This window comes from Delphinus delphis, chromosome 2 (assembly GCF_949987515.2).
Source record: "Delphinus delphis chromosome 2, mDelDel1.2, whole genome shotgun sequence".
Classification (NCBI taxonomy): Eukaryota; Metazoa; Chordata; class Mammalia; order Artiodactyla; family Delphinidae; genus Delphinus; species Delphinus delphis.
In genome coordinates, this window is record NC_082684.1 from 101,753,854 (window position 1) to 101,780,555 (window position 26,702).

General features: G+C 41.7%; 1 protein-coding gene and 1 long non-coding RNA gene across 7 annotated transcripts in view; one reads left to right on the forward strand and one right to left on the reverse strand.

Annotated features, from left to right (window-relative positions):
• MTHFS (methenyltetrahydrofolate synthetase) overlaps positions 1-24,287 on the reverse strand; it is a 260,706-nt gene extending 236,419 nt beyond the window's left edge. Inside the window, exons 1-2 of one of the 3 annotated variants that reach the window (XM_060005319.1) lie at positions 23,712-23,832; positions 16,011-16,272 (exon numbers count right to left, since the gene is read on the reverse strand). In XM_060005319.1, coding sequence (XP_059861302.1) covers positions 16,011-16,218 — 208 coding nt within the window. In that variant the 5' untranslated portion in view covers positions 16,219-16,272; positions 23,712-23,832. Of the gene's footprint in view, positions 1-16,010; positions 16,273-23,711; positions 23,833-24,100 lie in introns of those variants that run through there. The other 2 variants (XM_060005318.1, XM_060005317.1) reach the window with 2 other exon arrangements.
• Positions 24,233-26,702, forward strand: part of LOC132420671 (uncharacterized) — a 54,178-nt gene continuing 51,708 nt past the window's right edge. For 2 of the 4 annotated variants that reach the window (XR_011246372.1, XR_011246371.1), the window contains exons 1-2: positions 24,261-24,400; positions 24,666-24,784. This is a non-coding gene — a long non-coding RNA (uncharacterized lncRNA). Of the gene's footprint in view, positions 24,401-24,665; positions 24,785-26,702 lie in introns of all 4 variants that reach the window. The other 2 variants (XR_011246373.1, XR_011246370.1) reach the window with 2 other exon arrangements.

Consider the following 26,702-nt stretch of genomic DNA (forward strand, 5'->3'; position numbering starts at 1 on the left):
TCTAACAGAGCCCATCAGAAGTACCAATATGGGACAGACCTAAACTTCTTTCAGAGGAGTGAAGAAGGAAAAACCACTGCAGTCTGAAGTTTTAGAAGTTTAATTAAAAAGAAGAGAAGGAACAGGGGTAACTTTTTGCCTGTGTGACAGCTGTGATGGCTTTTGAGAGGCTAATGCCTGAGGATAAATACAGTGGAAGGAATATAGGCAGACCTCATGAATAAAAGGATTTGTGTTTTTGTCCAAGGGAGGCCCTGATCATAGGTCTAGAAGACCACTGCTTTGAGTTCCACAGTTTCCTTTCAGCCTCTAAGTTCTCCCTTCGTTGTCTCTCATGATTGTCTCTTTATGTGAATGTTAGCTTTACCTGTAAGGTATACTGTCCAAACATTTACCTTGACAGAGAGTCTGAATCTACACTTCCCAGAGGTTACCCAATGGCATTTAAAAAGAGCACTGAGAAAGAGTCCTGGATACAGCAGAATGAAAAAACCTCTTGTTGGAAGTTAGGATCTGGGCAGAACCCAAAAACAAAAGGGGAGCTGATGTGGATATGTCTACAGTGTGGTGGGGTGACAGACAGCAGCTTGATAAAACAGATACACAGGCCATATAAAGCACTGCACTCTAGGTGTGCAGGGTCTATGCAGTGGCAACACTCTGGGGCTATGTGATCTACTCAGTGAGTGTGCATACACAGGGATGTGAATGCAAACATACAACCTCCAGAACATTTTTCTGCAAGAACTTCTAATAATAAAAACATACTCCTGGGACTTCCCTGGTGACGCAATGGTTAAGAATCCGCCTGCCAATGCAGGGGACACGGGTTTGAGCCCTGGTCCGGGAAGATCCCGCATGCCACAGAACAACTAAGCCCATGTGCCAGAACTACGGAGCCTGCGCTCTAGAGCCCGTGCTCTGCAACAAGAGAAGCCACGGCAACAAGAAGCCCGCACACCACAACAAACAGTAGCCCCCGCTCGCCGCAACTAGAGAAAGCCTGCGCGCAGCAACAAAGACCCAACGCAGCGAAAAAATAAATAAATAAATTTATTTAAAAAAAAATACTCCTTTAGTATCAAAAAGGCAAACCTGCAAAACCACGTGCATCAACTATTTATTTTACTTCCCACAGTTTCCCCCACTCCCCAGCCTCCGTCTAATTCACCTCTCCTCTGAAACAGCTTAAGACGATGTTAAATATTTCTATTCAAGGTAGTGCAGGTATATCATCACCACGCTCCTCACTAACTCTCCCAACTCAATAGAAACGTAAAAGTTAGCAAACTATGCAAATGAAGTACAATTCTTGATTGATTCCCATCATCAATTAACTGTTGAGGTGATTGTAGAAAGCCAGATTCTCAATGGAGTAAAATTTCCAAAGACATAAGATTGCATAGCAAAAAACCACTTTTTTAAAAATGGTGAAGGGACACAGGTTTCCTGTGTGCCTCTTTATGTATATTTCCATATGTCACATATGCCAAATATATAATATCATTTTCATTCATTATTTTGATAGATATTTTTCTTATGGTGACCCAAAATAAATAGACTGCCAGATATTTCTCCAGCAAAGACGGGTTTATTCAGGATCTGCAGAGAATTGCAATTAGGGGTCTGCAACCATGGTGAGCCACATGCAAGTCTCCCCACGGCAAGGGAAAGAGAACACTTTTATGGAAGGGGAAAAGGAAGCTGGAAGTGGGGAACTATAGGAAACAAAGAGTCCATGCCTTTCATTGGCTGAGTCCTTGCCAGGAAAGGAGTCTATTCTTCCCACTGGGCTCTGCTATCACCCCAGGGCATGAGCGCTCCCCGTTTCTGGTCTCCTGACTATTTAACTGAGGCTTGTGTTTATTAATTTTTTACATTTATACTGCAGCTAAGTCTCTTTTTCCCTTGAAGCTTGTTATAACCATCAAATTCAGAAATATTTAAGTTTTTTTAATGTGGATTAGTGAAAAGTATAATGAGTAGGAAAAAGTAAGATGGTCAGAAAAACCAACAGAAGTTTTCCAACCACATTTATTAAAGACACCTAGTTACCAGTGAGCAACTAGAACAAGTGTGGGGAGAGGGGCATACCTAATGAAAGTTCTAAGAACTTTTTCTAATGAAAGCTTCTATCACAACTATGGAACTTGTAACTTGTCCAATCTAAAAATTATGTTTCTAAATAAGAAGATTAAGAACCAGCACTAAAGAGGCAAAATTTTAAATCCATAGAAGTCTTCAAACTCTTCAACTTGGAGACGTATCTCCAGTTAACACACAGACCTACAATTTAGTGAGAACATAGGAGAAGACATGTTGAAGCTTTGGTACAAGTGTATGTGGGACAGAGAAGAGGGGAGGAGAGGAGAGACAGAGAGAGAGAGTGTGCGTGTGTGTTCCGAGCTGCCCCAGTAATCAGCTATCCAAGGTCAGTACGGGGCGCTCTGGAATTTTTGATTTATGATTTCAGTGAGGTCTGAATGTTCCCTAAATGCTTTGTGATTTGTAGCGCAGTGCCAGGAGACATAAAAGCAATAAGCAAGGCGCTGCATGCAGAACGAAGTATCTAGCTTGTTTTTAAGCACTCTAAACTTAAATAGGAATTTCCACTGAAACTGTATTCAATTCAATTGAATAAAAGAGATTAGAGAGGAAGACAAAATATGTAATAGTTTGTACTTTATATTAACTTTTTCTCTCCCATTTCAATATGTTATAATAAATTTTCTGCCAGTTATAATTTTATGATGTGAAAATGAGTCATCATTGAAGGAGCTCTTTATTGGGTTTCTGAATAGAGCAGACACCTTCTTCACAGAAGATAATCTTCTTAGATTCAAAGTGAAATATAACTTGTATTTTGCAGGCTTTGGAGAGAGATATTTCTAGGTATGTTTTTCAAAATGTAGATCTTTTCATGAAAAATGAAAGAATGGGGAGTGTTGCTGGTTTATTTGGTAATATAAATATCAAAGCACTGAGCCCTAACTACTGGACCACCAGGGAATTCCACTAAGTATCAATGAATTCATAAAATTAATGAGTATGAAATTTGTAAATTTCAAAGATAATAAAAATTCCTAAAAGAACCCAAGCAACAAAAAAGCAAGTTTCTTACTAAGGAAAAAATGGATATGACACAAGACTTCTCATCTACAGCGCTAAATACCATAAGAAAATGGATCAATTGTCTGGAACAGGTCAAGAAATTACAGCCGCAGGGCCAAATCTGGCCTGCTGTCTGTTTTTGTAAATAAAGTATTACTGAAACATTGCCATACCCTATACAAATATTGTCTATTTTATATTACAACAGCACAGCTGAATTGTTGTTACAGAGATCCCACGGCCTACATATTTACTATCTGGCACCTGACAAAAAATGTTTGCCAACCCCTGGTCTAGAATTTTGAGTGAAAAAAAAAAAAGTGTGACCCAAGAATTCTTACGCCATTCAAGAATTCACTGCATATACAAACACAGGCTCAAAAATAAAAGCATTCCAGGGCTTCCCTGGTGGCACAGTGGTTGAGAGTCCACTTACCGATGCAGGGGACACGGGTTCGTGCCCCAGTCCGGGAAGATCCCACATGCTGCGGAGCGGCTAGGCCTGTGAGCCATGGCCGCTGAGCCTGTGCGTCTGGAGCCTGTGCTCCGCAATGGGAGAGGCCACAACAGTGAGAGGCCCGCGTACCGCAAAAAAAATAAATAAATAAAAATAAAATAAATAAAAGCATTCCAAAAATATGCCACCCACAGATCATACTGAAAAAAATTACTTAAAGGAATACTCCATCTGACCAAGAAATTAATAAAAATACATGTCAAGAATGAGGAAGACATGATTTAAAAAGCAGAAGCAATGAACCATGAACCTAGGAAAATTTAGAGTTGACTTTAAATGACTGTTCCTTATAAATATAGTAAGAAAATAATCAAATGTCAAAAAATTCCTTAAAGAATAGATACACATTTTAAAATTATTATTATTGATTTTAAATCCCAGTTTATGTTTATTAAAATCTAGGACAAAAAAGCACATTCACTTTCTTATCTTTTACAGGAGTAAAAAAGTCAATCAATACTATATTGATAATGCTAATGAGAATTTGAGGTTCAAAAACATGTTAATGTAACCAGTAATAGAAATGGATACCTGACTATGAAGTACTAAAGAGAAAAAAGGATACAAAGGAAAAAGAAATGGCAAAAAAAATTCTTTTTCCAAAAACAGAAACCAAGATAACAAGTAACAGAAGGGAACGCCAAACACACCAGTTATCACCAAAAAGAGGACAGGCTGAACCCTTCTGATACAAGAAGACTCCCAGTTGGGTGCAAAAACAAAAATCCAATTGTATGCTATTTACAAGAGGCATGCCCACAGACAATGGCACCAAAGATTCAGGAGAAAGTCAAAGGCATATTCAAACACAAAGAGGTAGCAAAATTGATAATAAGGTAGAATTCGAGACATAGAGCTTTACATGGAAAAACAAGGTTGGTTTATATCCATTAACAAAATCCACAATTAAGCACAATAGTTAAGAAGTTTTCAGTGCTAAGAAACATAGTGTTGAAGCATATAAAACATGTTAAAAGTTAGAGAAATTAACAAAACTTGCATTTGTTTTCACCAAAATGTTTAAGTAAAATTAACACTTGAAGAAAATGTACTGTTTGTCCTATTGTTCAGTGAGTCCACTGATATTCCACCAGGGGCCAACTAAAAGATACACGCCCTTTTGAGAAGTAGATGCATAAACCAGTGGCTTTCAAACTTTCTGGAACCTAGAGTAAGAAAAACACCGTGACCCATTTTATATACACATAGACACAGACATATACACATGCATGTACACGTACACAGATACACATAGACACACATGCAAATCTTTACTTAAATAAAAGGTTTTTTTCTATGTCTTTCTTGTTTGTTTGTTTTTTAATGCTACTAAACTGAATTTAAAAGTCCCAATGAGTCAGGCTTGAAGTGTGAAAACAACTGGTCTAGACAATCAGATAAACTAATTCATCCCAGGACTTCTTACAAGTGATTCTGGCTTCCAGCATCACTACACCCAAAGAACACTTATATTATTATGTGTATTTGCTTTAAACCAAAGTAATGAGATGGGCAGTTAGGAAGACATTTTTTGTTTCTGTTCAATTTCCATCTCATAGCTCCCTGCCCACTTCATCCAATAGTAATATTGGCTTGTTCTGCTTGCTTATTTGTGGATAATTAGTTAATACATACCTGATTTTATAGATGATGAGGAGGATAAAAAAAATAAACATTGGTAGATTATGTTTGCATTTCTTTGCAGCTACTATCAATCATTCATTCAACATACAATCATTAGGCTTATAGAATTTTTTTTTTTTTTTGGCTGCGTTGGGTCTTCGTTGTTCCGCGCGGGCTTTCTCTAGTTGCAACGAGCAGGGTCTACTCTTCGTTGCAGCGTGCGGGCTTCTCATTGCAGTGGATTCTCTTGTTGCGGAGCATGGGCTCTAGGCGTGCAGGCTTCAGTAGTGGCAGCACACAGGCTCAGTAGTTGTGGCACACGGGCCTTAAAGCGGGCAGGCTCCAGTGGTTGTGGTGCATGGGCTTAGTTGCTCTGCAGCATGTGGGATCTTCCCGGACCAGGGATCAAACCTGTGTCCCCTGCATTGGCAGGCGGATTCTTAACCACTGCGCCACCAGGGAAGCGTGGGGCTCTTGATGTCTTAGAGAATGTCTAACCACAGGTTAGGGATAGCCTCCATCTTATCCGTTTTATGGGCAGGAGCCCAGAGGATCTATTTCCTCAAATGCCGTCAGCAGTGAAAACAGCCCTTTAAAATTCTTCATTAAAGCATTCTGAGGGGACTTCCCTGGCGGTCCAGTGGTTAAGACTTCGCCTTCCACTGCAGGGGCTGTGGGTTTGATCCCTGGTTGGGGAGCTAAGATCCCACATGCCTTGTGGCCAAAAAAACCAAAACATAAAACAGAAGCAATAGTGTAACAAATTCGATAAAGACTTTAAAAATGGTCCACGTCAAAAAAAATAAAAAAGCATTTTGAAAGGCCACAAGACTGGGATGTTTCTTTATGATGAATTATAACCTGTTCTTCTTTCCAGGGAAGTGACTTAGGGAATTTTCTCCATTGAAAACTGAGGACAAGAGATGATTTCAAGGAAGCTGGGCCAGTAAAGTGAAATGAAGTTCTGCCTTTGTCCACTTGGCAAATGTCAGGGCTGAATTCTCTATCTTAGGTTATTGTGGTGACCTCCTAACTGGCCACCCCTGTCCAAACACTTGACTTCTCTGTCTCATGTTCCTGCCAAAGTGACCTTAAAACTCACCTGGATTGTATCACTCCACCACTTGAAAACTTTGTTTTCACCCGCTCGCCGCAACTAGAGAAAGCCTGTGTGCTGCAATGAAGACCCAACACAGCCAAAAATAAATAAATAAATTTATATTTTTAAAAAAAAAGGACATCAACAGCCCCAAAACTGTTCCATTAACCCTTGAGGACAGAGTGAGAGAAAAGGAGAGAGGACTTGCCGATGAAGAGAGCAGGAGTGGGGCACGGACACCCATGGTGGTATTTATTTACAAACCAGTTTTCACCGCTCCGACCTGAGGTTTAAGGATCAGAAGACGAAACTAAAAACAACTTATTTTTTTCTAATTCAAACTCCTCTTAAAAATTCTGCCTCGGGACTTCCTTGGTGGCACAGTAGATAAGACTCTGTGCTCTCAATGCAGGGGGCCCGGGTTCAATCCCTGGTCAGGGAACTAGATCCCACATGCATGCTGCAACTGAGAGTTCACATGCTACAACTAAGGAGCCTGCGAGCCACAACTAAGGAGCCCACGAGCTGCAACTAAGGAGGCTGTGAGTTGCAACTGAGGAGCCCGCCTGCCACACCTAAGGAGCCCATGTGCCGCAACTAAGACCTAGCGCAACCAAATAAATAAATAATTTTTAAAATTCTGCCTCTTCTCTCAATTTAACATATACAGAAACACATATAAACCTAATAAACATTTTAATGTCTTGATTAAAGGTAATAAAATAAAAACTGAATTGGAAAAGGAGTTTAAAAACCTGAAGTTCTATAGGTAGAGCGTTTTAAGTCACCTAGGTTAGTCCTTTTAATGACACTTAAGTGTTCCACAGTACATTCAATGAATCACTATGTTTGAACAGAACATTTGGCAGGCTAACGCATCTTGGCAAGAATAACAGGCCATAATCCCTAAGGAAGTATCTTTTCATCTTAATGGGCTTGGAGTTAACAAAAAGTAAACCACCACTCTCGGAAATGAGAATATAGTCTGAAGTTCCTGCTGCAAAAGATAAAATAGACAATCCTGGAACAGCTCCAAGGAAGCCTACCATGTGTACACTTATCATTCATATGAAAGGCCCTGTTACAAGTGAAAGCCTAGGCTGTTCTTCCTGTGCATTTACTTGAATATAAAATGACTGAAAAAAAAGCTTAACTTCACAACCAGTGTACTTTTAGATACATGTGACTTAGCGCAAGTTCTTCCTTGGGAAAATATGACGATGTTCCCATGCATACAATTACCAACAGTACCTGTTCCGTGAATAATGGTTCTGGTGCAGTATACTGTCAGGAGAGAAGGAAAATCCAGGTGGTAAAGCAACATTAATGAATGAGGTGTTAAGAAAAGAAATGGCACTTCAAAGGGCACTGGAGTGGAAAACAGGAGAACTGGGTGACCACTGCATTGTTATTAACTGCCTGTATGAACTTGGGGAAGTCACTTGACCTCTGTGGGCTTCCATGATCCCCTCTGAAAACAAGGAAGATGGAACGAGGACCATTAGTGTTTGTTCCACCTCCCCCAGTGCCTAACTCCGAAGGCAACGTTCTCAACTGTCCTGAGGGAGAGGTCACCCAAAACTCCTGCGAAGGCCTGTGGAGTGTGCAGAAGAACGTGGTACGTTAATGCCCACAGACTGGATTATGAACGCAGCAGGGACCCAGAGGCTGTTACACATTTCACCGGGCACTCTGACTCAGGAGATGCAACAGACTTCAGTCTCGGTATGACTGTGCGTACTTGGCATTATAGAAGGACACAGAGCAGCATCTCCACCTCCTCCTGGGCCCAGGAGCTACCCCAGCATGCAGCTTCTTTTGCTCCCTCATCCACATGGGGTGCATCAAGAGCCAAGGTGTGTGCAGGTCCCCTTGAGACCTGTGAGTTCCTACCAGGTTTTTACATGGGTCAAGACTCAGAGACCCAAGGCACCAACTCATAGCTCCAACCCAGGTGCAACGGCACACAGCAGACACGGCAGGTACAACATTCCACCTGGATCTTAACTCTACAGCTTCCCCAAAGCGAGTGCTGGGAGAAGATCAACTGCAAGGTTATTCCAGCCCAGGTCTAACGTGAACTCTTTATTCCCAAATACCAAATAAAAGTGTCACAGCATCTTATAAAACAACTATTTCTGATATACTTTTTAAAGTGCCCCTAGGTAGATGCTTATTATTTTTTAAGTCCAGCTTTCCTTTAATGACTATAAAATATTGATCATCCATAAATTTATATAAGCATTCTTTGAATTCATAATAGTGTTGGCTTTACCTCAAGACACTTTCACTGAAAGTCTGATGTGAACAACATGATGCTGGGGGACTTCCCTGGTGGCACAGTGGTTAAGACTCTGCACTCCCAAGGCAGGGGGCCCAGGTTTGATCCCTGGTCAGGGAACTTGATCCCACACGTATGCCGCAACTAAGAGTTTGCATGAAGCCACAACAAAAGAGCCCGTCGGCTGCAACTGAGACCTGGCGCAACCAAATAAATAAATAAATAAAATATTTTTTAAAAAATAAGAAAACAAACAAAAAAAACATGATGCTGGCACCAAGAGTACAGGTGATTTAGGAGAAGGGCTCTGCTCTTAAAGAGTCCAAGTCGGGGCTTCCCTGATGGCGCAGTGATTAAGAATCCGCCTGCCAATGCAGGGTACACGGGTTCGAGCCCTAGTCTAGGAGGATCCCACATGCCGTGGAGCAACTAAGCCCATGCACCACAACTAGTGAGCCTGTGCTCTACAGCCCGCAAGCCACAACTACTGAGCCTATGCTCTAGAGCCCATAAGCCACAACCGCTGAAGCCTGAGCGCCTAGAGCCCTGTGCTCCACTTGCTGCAACTAGAGAGCACCCGCGTGCAGCAATGAAGACCTAATGCAGCCAAAAATAAATAAAAATTAATTAATTAATTGAAAAAATAAATAAAGAATCCAAGTCTCCAATGCTTTTCTCCTGGGCCACCAAGCAATTCTCTGACATCCGGCTGAGTGTCCTACAATTCAACTCAATTCTGACACAATCCACCTGGGGACAGTGTCAGATCCTACAGGGTAAGGGCTCAGTCCCACAAGACTGCCTGCCCTACCTGCAACCCCCATGCCAGATGCCAATGGCAAGTCCAGGTTGTTACCTGTACTTCTGACCTACAGGCTATACATCGGAGGTTCCCTCCTTGGGTTGGATTAACTTGATTAATTTGCTAGAGCAGCTCACAGGACTCAGAGAAACATTTTACTAACTAGATTACCAGTTGACTGTACAAGGATACAGCTCAGGAGGAGATATACAAGGCAAGGTACAGGGAAAGGGAGCACAGCATCCAGCAGCTCCACAGGCTTGCCAGCCAGGAAGCTCTCCAAACCCCATCCTTTGGGTTTTTATGGAGGCTTCACTGCAAAGGCATGATTGATTAAATCATTGGTCACTGGTGACTGATTCAACATCCAGCCCCTCTCCCCTCTCCAGAAGTCAGTGAGGTGGGGAGACTGAAAATTCCAACCCTCTAATCAAAAGTTGATTCCCCTGGTTGCTTTCCAAAGTCACCACATCAACATAAACTCAGGTCTGGTTGAAAGGGGTGTGCTATGAATATCAAGACACCTTTATGGCTCTTATTACTTGGGAAATTCCAAAGATTTTAGGAGTTCTGCCAGAAACTGGGATGAAGACCAAATATGTATTTCTTATTATAAATCACAATACCACAAAGTCTCTCAGCAAAGAAAAGAAATATACCCCCTAGGAGAATTTGTACAACAGGTGGATATATGTTAAGTGCTGGGTGAGTAAGAATTAGAGAAGAAAGGGACTTGAGGACTGGAGGCAGTCAAGGAAGGGTTAGAGAAGGTGAGAACAGCTTGTTGTTGACAGTAACTGCCATTCTTGATCCCTCACTACATGAGCCAGTTCACTACAGGGCATTTCACCTACATCACCTTACTTTATCCTCTAAACAGCACAATGAGTGGCCACTGCAACTATCCCTGATTTCATAGGGAAAAATGTGTACTTTGTGATGTTGAGTAATTTCCCCAAATGGTAAAGCTTAGATTCAAATTCAGATCAGTCTGACTCAAAAGGCAATGACATTAAGCACTAGACTAAAAGATACCACCTGGAAGGAACACCGAAGACATTCTAGCCTTGAAAAACAGTAGGTGTAACCAAATTTCACAGTAATGCATATAGTGTGTTGTCAGATGACAACTCAACCACTGCAAAAACAACAGAATCCGCATCAGCAACAAGAGCCCCTTTACTGGGCACCTACTATATGCCAAGCACTCTTCATTCAAGCTTCATAACAGACCTGTGAGGTAGCTTCATCCACTCACAGGTGACAAGACTGACACTCAGAGGAGTTCAACAACCTCCCCAAAGTCACATAGTTAGAAAGTAGCAAAAGTAGAACTCACATCCAGGCTTACCTGATTCCCAAGTCTGGGTTCTCGATTGCTACGAAATACTGTCTTCCAGCAGACTACTTTGGCTGAAGTAGAGGAACTGCACCAGGCGGAAGAAGGAGTCAAGGTAAAAAGACAGAGCGGCCCAGACAGTGGCCTGAATGTTTACATTTTATCCAGTATCCCTTCTCTTGGCAACAGTTAGCTAGCAGGAACCTCAGTCTGCTCAGGCACACAGACCTATGCTGGGTACTGGGACAGGCTTGAACAGGGTAGATGGCCTGTACAAAAAGAGGTACTTTAGGAAAGGCAATATGGCCAGAAAACCAACTGGAAGTGTATTCCAATGGAACAGATACGAAGAATCAAAACTGTAGACAAAGGATCCTCTAAAACTGGAATTAGAGAAAGACAGGTGATAAAAATATTACAAAGAAAAACCTGGTAATACTTGATAACTGGATGGGTAGAAAAGAGACAAGAATAAGTCTATGTTTACAAACTGGCTACTAACAGAAATGTGAAAAACACAAAGAGCACAATAAGAATGAATTTTGACATGCTGAAATCCAGGGACAGTGGGACATCTAAGTGACAACAAAAAGCTGAACAGGACAGCACAAAGGAGAGGGCCCTGTGATATGCTGGCACAAACCTGCCTCCAGAGGACAACAGGTTGGTTAACTCCACAACTGCAGGGACCAGGTCCACCCTGTTCCCTGCTGCATACCCCATTACGCCTCCCACAGACGAGCACTCACGAAATACCTTCTGAATAAAGTATTACGATCCAACCCAAATTTTTCCACCCTATCCTCAAGGATATCACAACTTTGCCAAATGCCTTGATGAAATTCATACCCACTCTCTTTACTATATTCTTGCAGGTGCCATGCAACCCTACTGAAGAAAGAAAGGAGCTCAATTTAATGGAAATGACTTCAATAAACCAATCCTAACCCTCCCAAAAGTACTGATCATGAACAACCTAGAGGGATGTTACACATGTCAGGTTCAAAGATTCTGTCCTTGACACTGCCCCATTCAGTCATTTTTAAATGTTTTGGTTGAGGACTAGAAAGTCTTCATTATGATCATTTATTTATTTCAGTTATGTGTCAGGCACCCACACATAGCTATGAATTCCTAAAGAGCTTCCAGAAAGATCAAAAATAAAAAATCAGCTCTGACAAAGTTATGACTGCAAAGAGCCTGTTATATTCTATAGAATTTCAGAAATGATTGACAGCATAGGTGAATTTGATTTTGGACTGTCCGGTATCCATTGCCCTTGTTCTGGAAACCGTACTTCGTTTTCCTGTGGTGAATCACTCCCAGCCCACTCTCAGCTCAGTGGTTTGGGTAGGGCCGCACAGGTGGGCACAGGACCTGTCCAGTCAGTCAACACATCCTTTCTCCCTGGTTACAGTGCGTGGCTCAGGGATGGACAAGTAAGACCCAGGCCTAGGTCACTCAGCCTCGTCCATGTCCCTGGCCACAGTGATTGATTTCAGGATGGCCACTTGACCCAATTCGGGTCAATAAGAGCTAAGACCAGGACTTTACTGGGACCATTAGAAAACAGACTTGCTCTTTTCTGCTGGGACTGTTAGCAGTAAAGATGCTGTGGAACCTGGAACTACCACGGCCACCTGTGGCACCAAGAAATGAAGCCAATATAGATGAAAGCGGAGTCAAAAGGCAGAGATAGAGTAGATCCTAACGACTCTGATCTGGCCATATCTAAAGCTAGCCCTTCTGCGGATTTTTCAGTCTCTGGGCCAATAAAATCCTATTTTTGCTTAAGCCACGTTGAATTAGATTATGGCCTTTCAGTGGAAGGGCTGCTGGCTAATCTAATTGCCCAAGCAGCCCTCACTTTGAGAACAAATGCAGGAAAGAGGCAGCCCCTCCCCTTCTTTTACGCTTCTGTTATTTTGCTATATACATAATACAAAAATAGCCCATGTGAAATTTTTGCTTACGAACTTATATTTGCAACTGAGGACACCAGAGCTCACTTTTTTCTAACCTGCCATAACGTGAGTGAACCAGAAAGATAAGCAGGCTACATAAGCTATACTGGGAACAATCTGAGCTCTAGTCAGCTTGTCACAAACACGATGAGGCTAGATTTATGCTGTAGCACTGAAGATGCCACATTCTAAACTGCTGATGTGAGCAAAAATCCACGGTGCAGAATGTGATGCTGGGAGATAACAAACAGCAGAGACTGCAAATCGAACATTCTATAAACAACAGCAAAGAGCATTAGCTCCCAGGCTGCAATTGCAAGAAACTACAGGTATAATTCCCTAACCCTTTGCAATGCCAATCGCAAGCATCTGCAAAGAAAAACACATGGGGAGAAAAAGCAACCCATCCCACAAATACAGCATGAATAAATGGTATGGAGGAGAAAAAAAATGAACAAGCAGTTTTGTGAGTGAACTTTTTTCCATTCAGGGCCAAGCCCTGAACTTCTATATTCTTAATATTCTTTTCATTTGACTTATATTTGATATATACAACAGGTTGGGATAGTCATTCTACTTACATATGTTTTCTGTCTCCCCAGCTAGAGTGTGAGCACCTTGAAGTCCAGGACCTTATCGTCCCAGAGCTAATACAGTGTCTGATACAAAGTAGATGTTCAGAAAATGTTTGTTGGAAATTATCAAAATGTTAAACACTCAGGTAGCATTGAGTTGACTGCATAATGAATAATCCTGCCTTCCTTGTTTAAAATTAATAACAGTTACCATTTACTGAATAGCTCCTATGTGCCAAATGATGTGCTAAAACCTATATATAAATGATTTACCTCACTTGTTTGAACTGAGTTTATCCTAACCAGGAAGTACAGCTAAATTAAGAGGAAAGATCATGCTTCTTCCTTACTCTTCCCCGCTATCGTACTTAAACAGAAATAGAACTAATACATGAAGGTTCAGGGTGACACATTTTAGCTCAACCAAAGGAATATATTCTACAAGGAGCAGAGTTGTTCTACAAAGACAATGGGCTGCCTCTGGAGAAACTGGTTACTGGAGGATACCAAGTAGCATTTCAATTAGCCAGGACAGAGTGATGCAAGCATGGAAGGAGATGTTAATATGGTCAACCAGAATTAGGAAAGTGCCCTGGGCTCCACCCATAAGCCCGTGAGTCTGGAGAAGTAGCTGATGAAGTGTGAGCAATGCCAGAGCCTACAATTCCTATCTTTCCTTATCTATAAGCCTGGGCTACCTCCCAAGATACACTACATTCCCTTATGTTTCATTGTCTTAAAATTTTTATAATGTTGGCATTCATCTGGTCTAGGAGGTAGATCTGAGTGTACTTTTGGTGTCTAAACATCTAGCAAAGCACAGGACTGTATAATATAGGAGAAAAAGTAGCAAAGTAAATAATCCCCCTACTACCATGAGACCTTGACTCTGTCCCTTCCCACGCTGTCATACTGATTTTACAGGTTATGTTGTAAAAATGAAAAGGAACAGAAATTGAGAGAAGATTGCATAAAGCTTCATTGGGATTTCTTTGCAACTGTTTAAGTCTTAATCAAAAATACATACCTCTAAGACATGTTTGAGGCATTGTAGTACAAAATAGTACCTTAGCTTGTTTTGCTTCCAGCTCTTCAACTGCTTGATAATGATTAAATCTCCCAAGTGGCTGTTGGCCAGGGAATAGCACGTATAAAGGTCCAGCAGTAGAAAAAGCAAAATGGGGTTGGCCTAATTTGAAAAGATACATACACTCCAGTGTTCACAGAAGCTATGTGCAATAGCCAAGGCATAGAAACAACCCAAGGGCCCATCAACACGTGATTGGTTTAAGAAGATGTGGTGTACGTGTGTGTACACACACACACACACACACACACACACACACACAATGGAATACTACTTGGCCATAAAAAAGAATGAAACATTGCTATTTGTGGCAACATGGATGGATATAATATCAAATATTATATGATGTCACTTGTATGTGGAATCTAAAAAAATAATACAAATGAATCTATATACAAAACAGAAACAGACTCATAGAGAACAAACTTACGGTTACCAAGGCAGATAAATTAGGAGTATGGGATTAACAGACACAAATTACAATGTATAAATAGATAAGCAACGAGGATTTACTGTACAGCACAGGGAACTATATTTAATATCTTATAATAACCTATAATGGAAAATATACATATATATATGACTGAATCATTTTGCTGTACACTTGAAGTTAACACAATATTGTCAATCAACTATATTTCAATTTTTTAAAAATGGGGTTGGGAAACTGGGAGAGATTCAGAGTGGCTGAAACTCAGACTATAAAGTGAGGGAGTAGAAAGATGTAAAAATGGAAAGAATAGCAAGGCCAAATCAGGAAGAGCCTTGTTAAGGAATGTTTGATTCAAACTAAAGGCAGCAGAAAGTCACTGAAAGACTTTAAACAGGGGAGAGAAATGGTCAGCTTTGCATTTCAGAAATCTTGTTTCAATTACTACATAGATAATAGACTTAGAGGGAGGAGAGGAAGAAGAGTTAGGAGGCTGTTATAATAACCCAAGCAAGGGAAGATGGTGGCTTAGACTGCAGTGGTAGCAGTGGGATTAGAGAGGAGTGGACAGGTTCAATAAATAACTCAGTAAGTAAAATCACCAGGGCTCAGCAATGGGCACACATGGAACATGAGGGAAAGAGAAGAGTCAAGGATGATCTTGAGATTTCTGGCATGGCGAATTGGGTGGTGATGGTACTATACACTAAGAGAAACACAGGATAGTGGGCATGAGGCAATATGATTCAGTTTGGAACATGTTGTGTTGGAGATGACCACGTGATACCCAAGTAGTTGACAGGTCTGAGCTGGAGATATAAATGCTTATAGCATTAATAATAAGGTACTCATTACCATACAGACCATAACTGAAACCATGGGAAATGCAATATTATTCAGGGAAAATGTATAATCCAACCCACAAGGTCAGGGCAGGAGTCTGTGAAAAGGCAACAATACCTTAATACCTTACTATTACAGTTGACACTTCACAGTTTACAGAGGGCATCGCACCCTGAACTAGGTTAGGTCGGTGTCTTGGAATATAAGTGAAATATAAATTCATCCCTGTAGGAAAAGTGACCCCCACTGACCCAACCATAACAAGCGGATCAGAGGTCTAACAACCCATCACAGCCTGAGAGCATCCTAAGGTGTGGATTCTAATACCATAACACTCACCTGTGGACAAGGCCTCCTCCCGAACCTCGACCTCACTGGGCTGATGAATATTCCAGGATGTTTTGGGAAGTGAAGAGATTTCCTCAGGCGATGCTAATTTCACCATATCCATGTGATTGCTCTGGAACTGGTACCGTGGGATAAAGCAGGTTTTGCCTTGTTGGAAAATGTCCTTGATGATCTCTTCTGTCTCAATTTCATCTTGCATGCTCAGAAAGATGGAGATTCTTTTGGACTTTTGATACTGACTATGGGTAAACACCTAAATGGGAAATGATGGCGGTTATAATTTCCAAGGTTATACTTTTAAAAACTAGTGGCTCCCCTTAACAGTTTTAATGCTTTCTCTCTTTTCTCTCGGCCTTCTCCAACCTCTTTATCCAAAAACAAACAAACGAAAACAGCAGACTAGTATATAATAGGTCAAATAATACGCATCCTTAAGTCTGACTTGAACTTCTGGACCCAACACTTACTTCTCTGATCCCATTACACTTCTCTGGCACACCTACTCTGGCAGTGTGACAATTCATTAAAAAGTCACTGTGAGGGGCTTCCCTGGTGGCGCAGTGGTTGAGAGTCCGCCTGCCGATGCATGGGACGCGGGTTCGTGCCCCGGTTCGGGAAGATCCCACATGCCGCGGAGCGGCTGGGCCCGTGAGCCATGGCCGCTGAGCCTGCGCGTCCGGAGCCTGTGCTCCGCAAAGGGAGAGGCCACAGCAGTGAGAGGCCCACGTACAGCAAAAAAAAAAAAAAAAAAAAAAGTCACTGTGAGGCCCTGCTGTCTACATCAGGAATTCCAAGCTTGAACCCCATCTACCCGTTCTAGCAGACTTCAATCCTGTCACCCACTTCCCCGAGAGTCTCTTCTTTATTTTAACTCTGAAGCTCTCACAAGCTTCTTTACTCCCTGGATGGTCAGCCTTCTCTCCTGCCAAATTCTACCCATTTAAGCCCAACTCAAGGCCTAACTTTTCCTGACTCCTAGAGAACCCTTATTATGTTTAGAGTCACTATACAACCTAACAATTATGTGTTGTCATAATTTGATTATTAATTGTTTGGTGTGCCCTAAATGTAGCATCCTGGCCAGTCTGTAAACTCCCTGTGGCGGACAACATGCCATACAGTTCTCTTAGCTCTACCCACCTCCGTCCCATCTGCTATAAGCTCTTCTGTTCAAATGAATGTTAAAATGTTCACAAAGACAGAAGGTAGGGGGATCCTGGAGAGGCAAAAGCCCTCTAAGAGCAAGTGCCATGTTGTAAAGAAGGTGCACCTGGGGGAAAGCATCCCTTTGTTCTCAGTTTAATTAATTAATTAATTAATTTTTTGGCCGTGCTGGCGTGCGTGATCTTAGTTCCCCGCCTAGGGATTGGACCCGTGACCCCTGCAGTGGAAGCACGGAGTCTTAACCACTGGACCCCCAGGGAAAGTACTCCCTTTGTACTCAGGTTAATCATTCATGAGGCAGAAGAAACGGGCTGAGCTTTGCTCACATTAGAAATTTTAATAATCTCAGAACTTCCCCAGTCTCAGAAGTTAGCTCTTAGTCCCCTTTTTTTTTTCTTCCTTTTCTGTTCTTCCCCGTTCTCCGAGCTAAGAAGGAAAAGTTACTGCAGAAGTGACTTATAGGGCTTTCCTGGTGGTGCAGTGGTTAAGAATCCACCTGCCAATGCAGGGGATACGGGTTCGAGCCCTGGTCCGGGAAGATCCCACATGCCACAGAGCAATTAAGCCTGTGCACCACAACTACTGAGCCTGCGCTCTAGAGCCTGCGAGCCACAACAACTGAGCCCATGTGCCACAACTACTGAAGCCCGTGTGCCTAGAGCCTGTGCTCCACAATAAGAGAAGCCACCACAATGAGAAGCTGACGCACCACAACAAAGAGTAGCCCCAGCTCGCCACAACTAGAGAAAGCCCGCATGCAGCAACGAAGACCCAACGCAGCCAAAAATAAATAAATAAATTTATTTTTTTTTAAGTGACATAAATACAAGTGCCAGAAAGACACAGGCACAGAAAGTCAAGTTATTCCTAATAAAAAGGGACACAGAAGTTAAGTAAATAGAGCACACCAAACCAGTGCTAATGAAGGAAGTTAACTCTACCTTTCCAAGCAGTTACATAGCTATTATCAGGCCTGAAGCGGGCAAAGCAAATGGAACTGTGAAACCCAGACGTTGGGCAGATCTGAGGCTTTTGGCACCCAAGTACTTTCTGGGAAAGTTAAATGTCTGTCTTGTTCTGTTTAAAGCAGAACACAGTAAATCAGAAGCTGAATAAGCAGTAATAAACATCAGTTAAAATTCAGTGTGAGACTATATATACACACTTATCTTTCTTTCTTCCTCAAATCTCACTTATATGACAGTAAAAAAGCACACAAAAAAGAAAGCCATGATAGCCCTGATAACAAGAGGATAGAGATTTGACTAGTTTCTGCAAGACAGAGTGGATGGGACAGTATTTACAGACAAAAGAGTAGCAGATCACAACACTTGGGGAACATGGGTGTAGGTCAGCCAGAATCCATTCTTCCCATGGAATTCCAAAGTGACTAAAAAAGCAAAGGAAATCCCCATTAGCTATCACACCTTCCTTCATAAATATGTACAGACAGTAATGGTTCATCAAACATTTTAGAAAGCCAAAACACAAATTAGAAGGATTTTTTAAAAGGGGAATTGATACAGCCACTATGGAGAAGAGCACCTTAAAAAACTAAAAATAGAACTACTATATGACCCAGCAGTCCCACTCCTGGGCATATACCCAGAGAAAACCATAATTCAAAAAGACACATGCACCCCAATGTTCATTGTAGCACTATTTACAAGAGCCAGGACATGGAAGCAACCTAAATGTCCATCAACAGAGGAATGGATAAAGAAAATGTGGTACATATATACAATGGAATATTACTCAACCGTAAAAAGGAACGAAATTGTGCCATTTGCAGAGACGTGGATGGACCTAGAGACTATCATACAAAGTAAGGCAAAAAGAGAAAAACAAATTAATGCATATATGTGGAATCTATAAAAATGGTACAGATGAACTTATTTGCAAAGCAGAAACAGAGACACAGATGTAGAGAACAAACATATGGATACCAAGGGGAAAAGGGGGAGGGGGTGGGAGGAATTGGGAGATTGGGGTTGACATATATACACTACTATGTATGCAACAGATAACTAAGGAGAACCTACTACATAGCACAGGGAACTTTACTCAGTGCTCTGTGGTGACCTAAATGGGAAGGAAATCCAAAAAAGAGGATATATGTATAAGCACGGCTGATTCCCTTTGCTGTACAGCAGAAACTGACACAGCAGTGTAAAGCAACTATACTCCAATAAAAATAAATAAATAAATAAATGAAAATAAAAGAAGAGGTGGGTGGAGTGATCCAGCAGGAAAGTGAGATCATTATAATTCAGAGAACATGGATTTTTAAAAATTCTAATTAGTTTTCTCAGACAAGTTCAATAAGATAGATGCATCTATAAAACAACAACAGGCTGCTTTGGAAAGAAAGCAATCAGAGAATTAAAAAATACCTGGAAATTAAAATTAACATTACCAAAATTAAAACAATTCAGGAGAAAGCCTCAAGTAGGGGAAAAAGACAAAGACGTGGGGAAAATAAAAAATATTAAGAGACATAGAAGATCAATCTAGGATTTTTACTATTTGATTAACAGGAATTGCAGAAAGGAAAAGAAGTAATCAAAGACATAATAGGTAAAGATACCAGTCTTCAGATTGAATGGAGGTCATGGATGCTGAGCAGAACAAGGAAAAATAATTTTAAATTTGAAATTCAAACTCTCAATCAGGTAAAAACATTTCCTAATGTATAAAGTATTAAAGAGTTTACCCTCATAGATATTTTCTCCCCAAAAGTTACTTGAGAATACAATCTAATAAGATAACAACAACAACAAAAGGGGCTTCCCTGGTGGCTCAGTGGTTAAGAATCTGCCTGCCAATGCAGGGGACACAGGTTCGAGCCCTGGTCCGGGAAAATCCCACATGCCGCAGAGCAACTAAGCTCATGTGCACAACTACTGAGCCTGTGCTCTAGAGCTCGCGAGCCACAACTACTGAAGCCCACGCGGCTAGAGCCCATGCTCTGAAACAAGAGAAGCCCCCACAATGAGAAGCCCGCGCACCCCAACAAAGAGTAGCCCCCGCTCACCACAACTAGATAAAGCCTGCACACAGCAACGAAGACCCAACGCAGCCAAAAATAAAGAAAGAAAATAAAGAAAAAGAAGAAGGAAGGAAGAGGTCTAAGAGAGAAGATACTGGATTCAAAAAACAGCCGTAACTTAAAAGCAGAGAAAGAGGAACCCCAGGGCAATGGCTATAGCACAGACTCAAAGTCAACCAGACCAGAGGGAGCAGTGGACTAGAGTGCTTTCAAGAAGAAAGTGGATTTATTTTAACAAACAAAATGAAAAAGAATCTATTGATAAGGCATATTCTTACTTTGCCAAAAAGGAAAAACAAAGGCAATCGGAAACTTGAACAGAGAGCTAAATTAGAAATTTATACACCAAATAGGAAAATTAAGAATGCCGTAATTTCGAGCAATTATAAAGCATAAGAAAAAAGAAAGTATTTGATATTAACACTTGAAATATTCCCCTCCTAGCCACACACGTCTAGTGACATTGAATTGTATATCCTTTTCTTATACATTCAATATTACAATTTGGTTCTGTAGTGAACACTATATATATAACCACAATACTGTAAATACTATTTACTTGAATATCAAGTTTGGAAATCAGGCACAGAAAATGCTCAGTAGACTTATTACAGTTACAGAACAGAGCACAAATATTATAAAAACTTGGCAATGTAAATATAACGATAAAGGTGTCACAAATTGGCAGATAGAATGGAAAACAAAATGAGTACTTGGCACTAATTTCCTCAACTTATTTGTTGAGGAGTCAAGATATGGCATAAAGTATAATTTCTTTACCATACATTACTTTTCTGATAAACTTGTAAATTATTAAAAAAGTGCTGTGTCAATAAGAATAAATTTGCCTTTTTTTAAATTATTGGGAGAAAGGCATCATTTAATACCTTTACTGTATTGAACATGCACTATGGCAAAACATTGTTCTAGTCCCAGTATGTTGATATTTTGGGCCTTGATCCATTGGTTGGTCATGAAGTCAACAGTGGGTTACAATCAGCAAATGAAATAGAAAATATTAAAGTTTGTTGTATATAGTAAGAGTTGTCAAACACCTGGTTGTGAAACAGATTTCTTATATGAGTACATTTATTTGTATGGAGTAAAATGTGTTTATTACTGGGAGTCATGGGTCTGCTTTTGAATTTTTCTCTCTCTGATGCCAGCTCTCAGTTGTCAATCTACTGATATCAGTGGTTCTGTCTCTATATGGCTACTATTCCCACCTGGAGTTTTTTTTAATTCTAATCTACTATAGACAAACCAAACTGAACTCACCTTTATTGTCCCCATGCCCCTCCAAAATCTGCTCCAACTCTTACCTTCCTTGTGCCTAGTAATGTTCAAAACCCTTTATCCGCAGCTATAAAGTTTGGAATCATAGGTGGCTCCCCTTTTCCAGTACTCTCTCATCTCCATCCAGTTAATTGCCAAGTCCCGCTGATTCTCACTACATAGTCTCCCATTCACCTGCTTTTTCCCCCTCACCTTCACTGCCCATGCCCTCGTTTACATCTTTATTACCTCTCACCCAAATTATCACAACAGCCCCTTACTGGTCTCCATGTATTTTTTTCTCATTCTTCCACCCCCAACTCATTTTCCAAAAATGCTGCCAATATTCTCTTCCTAAACGATATATCAAAAATATGTGAAGCACTCTATGCATCCCTTAACACACTGCTTTAACCTTCACAATAGGTCTTCAAGGACGACATTATCCTTTTACAGATAAGGAACCAGAGGCTCAGAAAGATTAGAGGACTTGTCCAAGGCCATATGCAGCTAAAACACAGTGGAGCCAGATTAAATCCAGAGCTAAAGCGTTCCAAAACCCATGTTAAATTGTCTTTCCTTCTCTTGGCAAAATATTCCTGCACATGTTCACCCACCCTATCTTCCCTTCACCTGACAAAATTCATCTTGTACTACAAAATATTTCTCAAACTTCTCCCTATAGAAAGAAAGCTTTCTGATTCCCCCTCCCCTAAGCTAGGTTTCTACAGCTTTGGTGTTTACCTTTACCCTATATCTCAAAGCACTGCAATTCTTTATTCACATGTCTGTTTCCTCTTGAAGACTCTCTGCTCCTTCAGAGTAACAATCCTACCCTAATATTTATTTATTTGGCTGCGCTGGGTCTTTAGTTGCAGCACGTGGGATCTTTTAGTTGCGGCATATGGGCTCTTAGTTGCAGCATGCAGGATCTAGTTCCCTGACCAGTGATCGAACCCGGGCCCCCTGCATTGGGAGCGCAGTCTTAACCACTGGACCACGAGGGAAGTCCAATAAGCCTATCTTTTTCATTCCTACAACCCACTACATAGCAAAGTATGGCCCACAGTATGAGTTCAATATATGTGAATTAATTAGCTAAACTGTAAGCACCTAGAGAGTAAGGATAAGACCCTATACTTCTCTACATCTACTAAAGTAACTAATGCCTTCCTCATATAGCTAAAAGTACTGAGTTTGAATAAATAAGCTAACATCTGCATAGATCCCCTCCCGCACACCTATGTATATGGAGAGGGGAATGAAATGCTTGTATTTGCTTTAACCCATAGGAACCTTGAATTTGAGAAACTAATGGATGATAGACTAGTGAAGGATAATTAAGAAATTCTTACGGCATATCTAATTTCAAGGGACATCAAGGAAAAGAACTCCCATGCTAATTTCCGAATATAACATTGGTATCTATGTCAGAGACAGGATGCTGGGGAAGAGGGATCATTAGTTTGACTTAGAATTACTAACATTTACTTATTCACGGGACATCAATTTTTTTTCCTTCGTGCGTCCAACAAAAACCAGTCTCCCAAACACGTGCCTTCCGGACAGGATCTGTCCGCCAATTTACTGATACGAAAACTGGCATTACATGAACTTGTATTATACTACAAGGTAGTATATAACAAGTCAGTCTCCGAAAGTAACAAAATCGAGGTATTATAACCAACAGGCACGAAACTGGACTCATTCCCCTAATTTCTCTCTTCTGCTTCCTATCTTCTTGGGCAGCCTAAGTATGAGAATCAGTTCTTTCATTAATTCAAAAAAGCATTTAATGTTCACCTACTGAGTGATGAGAAGGCTAGGCCCTGAGGCTACGAAGACAGGGCTCTGCCCTCCACAGGCTCACTGAAGGGCTTCCATCCTTGAGCATCTCTGCACCCCATTTTGGGCTCCCTCGTCTGAAGTAATTGCATCTTTCTCTGTTCAATTTACTGCAATGACTGGACTCTATTTTTTTTTTTTTTTTTGGTCGCGCTGCGTGGCATGTGCGATCTTAGTTCCCCGACCAGGGGGCCAACCCGCGCCCCCTGCAGTGGGAGCGCTGAGTCCTAACCACCGGACCGCCGGGGGGAAGTCCCCTGTAATTCATTAAGACTCTTAAGACTCACTGAAGGCACACTGGCGCTCAGGTGTCCGCCCGTCTCCCCCTCCAGATCTTTCTGCTCTCACGCTGCTCTTACCTCAGCAGTCTGTCACCCACTTCCATCCTCTCCCTCACAAACCCCATAACTCTCCACGGCGCGAACACTGAACCCAACAGCGTTCCAACACCCACAACTGGACTTGCGCGTGCTGAGGGGAACACTGCACGCCCTCAGAGGAACACTGCGCGCCCTCAGAGGACGTGCGCGCGCCGGGCGGACGTGCGCGCGCCGGGCGGACGTGCGCGCGCCGGGCGGACGTGCGCGCGCCGGGCGGACGTGCGCGCGCCGGGCGGACGTGCGCGCGCCGGGCGGACGTGCGCGCGCCGGGCGGACGTGCGCGCGCCGGGCGGACGTGCGCGCGCCGGGCGGACGTGCGCGCGCCGGGCGGACGTGCGCGCGCCGGAGGCTTGCGCCTGCGCACATACGCAGGCCTGGAGGCTTCCGGGTCCGGCGTTACGGTGGCTGTTGTCGCGTTCTCCCACCTTCTGGGCTAAGAGGCGGGACTGGCGCAGCCGCTCCTCGGCGCTCAGCGCCCGCAGACGCCGCTTCAGCTCGGCCCGCAGGCTCCGCTTGGCGCTGCTCACGGCCGCCGCCGCCATCTCGCGGGTGCGATCCGGGTCCCGTCCGCAGGCCGCTGGGTCCGCTGGCCCCCCGCTTCCGGGTCGCCGGGCGCACCACGCCTCCCGCCCTTGGTACCCGAACTACGTGCAGCCTTCGCGGTCAATGTACGCCCCTCCCCCAGCAAGTCGAGGGCAGCCGTGACAGATCTGCACGCCTGACCTCCCTGGGCCGGCGGTACTACTGGAAGGAGTTATATAAAGACTCAGGATTCCCTGGGTGCCACGTGTCGTGTAGTACTGGGGCTCTCTGGGGCCTGAAAAGGCAAAGGCAGGCCGAATAGAGAAATTTACACGATACACAGACCTGTTAGCTAAAGGGAAGATGACTTTTTTTTGTCTGTAATAACGCCTTCCTCTTTTTCTTTTCCAGTAGCTGGGAGGGAGCTGGTTTACTGCCGATGGTCGGGACAGATGCTTGATGAAGCAAGTGATTTTCTCTTACTATCAGCATGTCTCTTCTGTTCACCTCTGGAGAACTCAGGACTGAAAGTTAGTTCATTACAGGCTCAAGGTCGAACAATATTTTCACTGTAGAATAACTGGAACTTGCTCCTACTATAAAAGTTCTGTTTCGGGACTTCCCTGGCGGTCCAGTGGTTAAGACAACGCTTCCAAAGCAGGGGGTGCGGGTTCATCCCTGGTGGGGGAACTGAGACCCCACATGCCGCATGGCCAAAAAAATAAAATGAAATTTAAAAAAAAGAGAAAGTTCTATTCCTTCAGAAACTGAAGACTTGAGGAAGTGGAGACACCAAGAATTTTTTTCTCTTGCAGGGCATGTGACCTGGATTGGGAGGAGAGAGGATAGTAGCTCAAGGGAATAACTAGGCGTGGAGAAAGGCTCAGTAATCTGATGAAAAGGTGAGAAAGTTAATAATTCGGTGGGTAAAGAAAATAAACTGAAATTGTTGGAAGTTTAGAGAAAATAAGCAGTGTGGTACTGCCACTTGAATATACAGTGGACCAGTGGAATAGGATAGAAAGAACAGGAGACATAGAACAGACTTACTAGCCTCCATAATCACATAAGCCAATTCTTTATATTCTCTTTATAGATAGATATTGTCTATTTGTTCTGTATCAATACATACATATATATATATATACACACGCATACACATATATCAGGAAATAATATTAATAGGAAATATATTATCAGGTATATATAATAAGATATAAGATATATATCCTACTGGTTCAGTTTCTCTGAAGAACTCTAATACAGATTTCTATATGCTAACAATGAATAATCTGACGTTTAAAAAACAATTCCATTTACAAGAGCATTAGAAAAATAAAATACTTAGGAATAAATTTAACAAAGGGAGAGTTAAACTTCTGAAAGCAACATAGCATTGTTGAAAGAAAGAAAACCTGTATAAGTGAAAGGACAGCTCATGTTTATAGATCGGAAGACTTAGTATTTTTAAGATAGCAGTACTCCACAAATTAATCTATAGAATCAATGCAGTCCCTATCAAATTTGGCCTTTTTGCAGAAATCAATAAGCCAATCCTAAAATTCATATGGAAATGCAAGGAACCCAGAATAACCAAAACAACCTTGAAAAAGAAGAACAGAGTTGGAAAACTCACACTTTCCAACTTCAAAAGTTACTACAAAGTTACAGTAATCAAGACAGTATGGTATTTGCTTAAAGATAGATAGGAAAATGTCATAGAATTGAGAGTCCAGAAATAAGCCTTTACATTTATAGTCGATTTTTTTTTTTTTTTGACAAAAGTACCAAGATAATTCTATAGGTAAAGAATAGTCTTTTCTAACAAATGATGCTGGGACAACTAAATGTCTACATGCAAAAGTTAACTCTAAGTAGATCAAAGACCTAAATATAAGAGCTAAAATGAAACTCTTGGAAGAAAACATAGGCATAAATCTTCATCACCTTGGCTTCGGCAGTGGTTTCTTATAACACCAAAACCACAAGCAAGAAAGGAAAAGTAAATTGGACTTCATCAAAATTAAAAACATCTGTGCATCAAAGGACACTATCAAGAAAATGAAAAGACAGCCTACAGACTGGGACAGAATATTCACGCAAGTCATATATCTGACAAGGGACTTGTATCTAAAATATATAAAGAACTCAAACTCAACAATTAAAAAAATATATATATAATCCAATTTAAAAATGCACAAAGGACTTGAATAGACATTTCTCCACATCAGATATCCAAATGACCAATAAGCACTTAAAAAGATCACCATTAGTCATTAGAGAAATCCAAATCAAAACCACAGAGAGATACCACTTCTTACTAGGGTGGCTATAGTCAAAAAAACAAGAGATAAATGTTGACAAGGGTGTGGGGAAATGGGAACCCTTATAATGTTATACATACAAGAAGGGTGTGGAGAGAAGCCAAAATAGAATACAAGCAGGGAC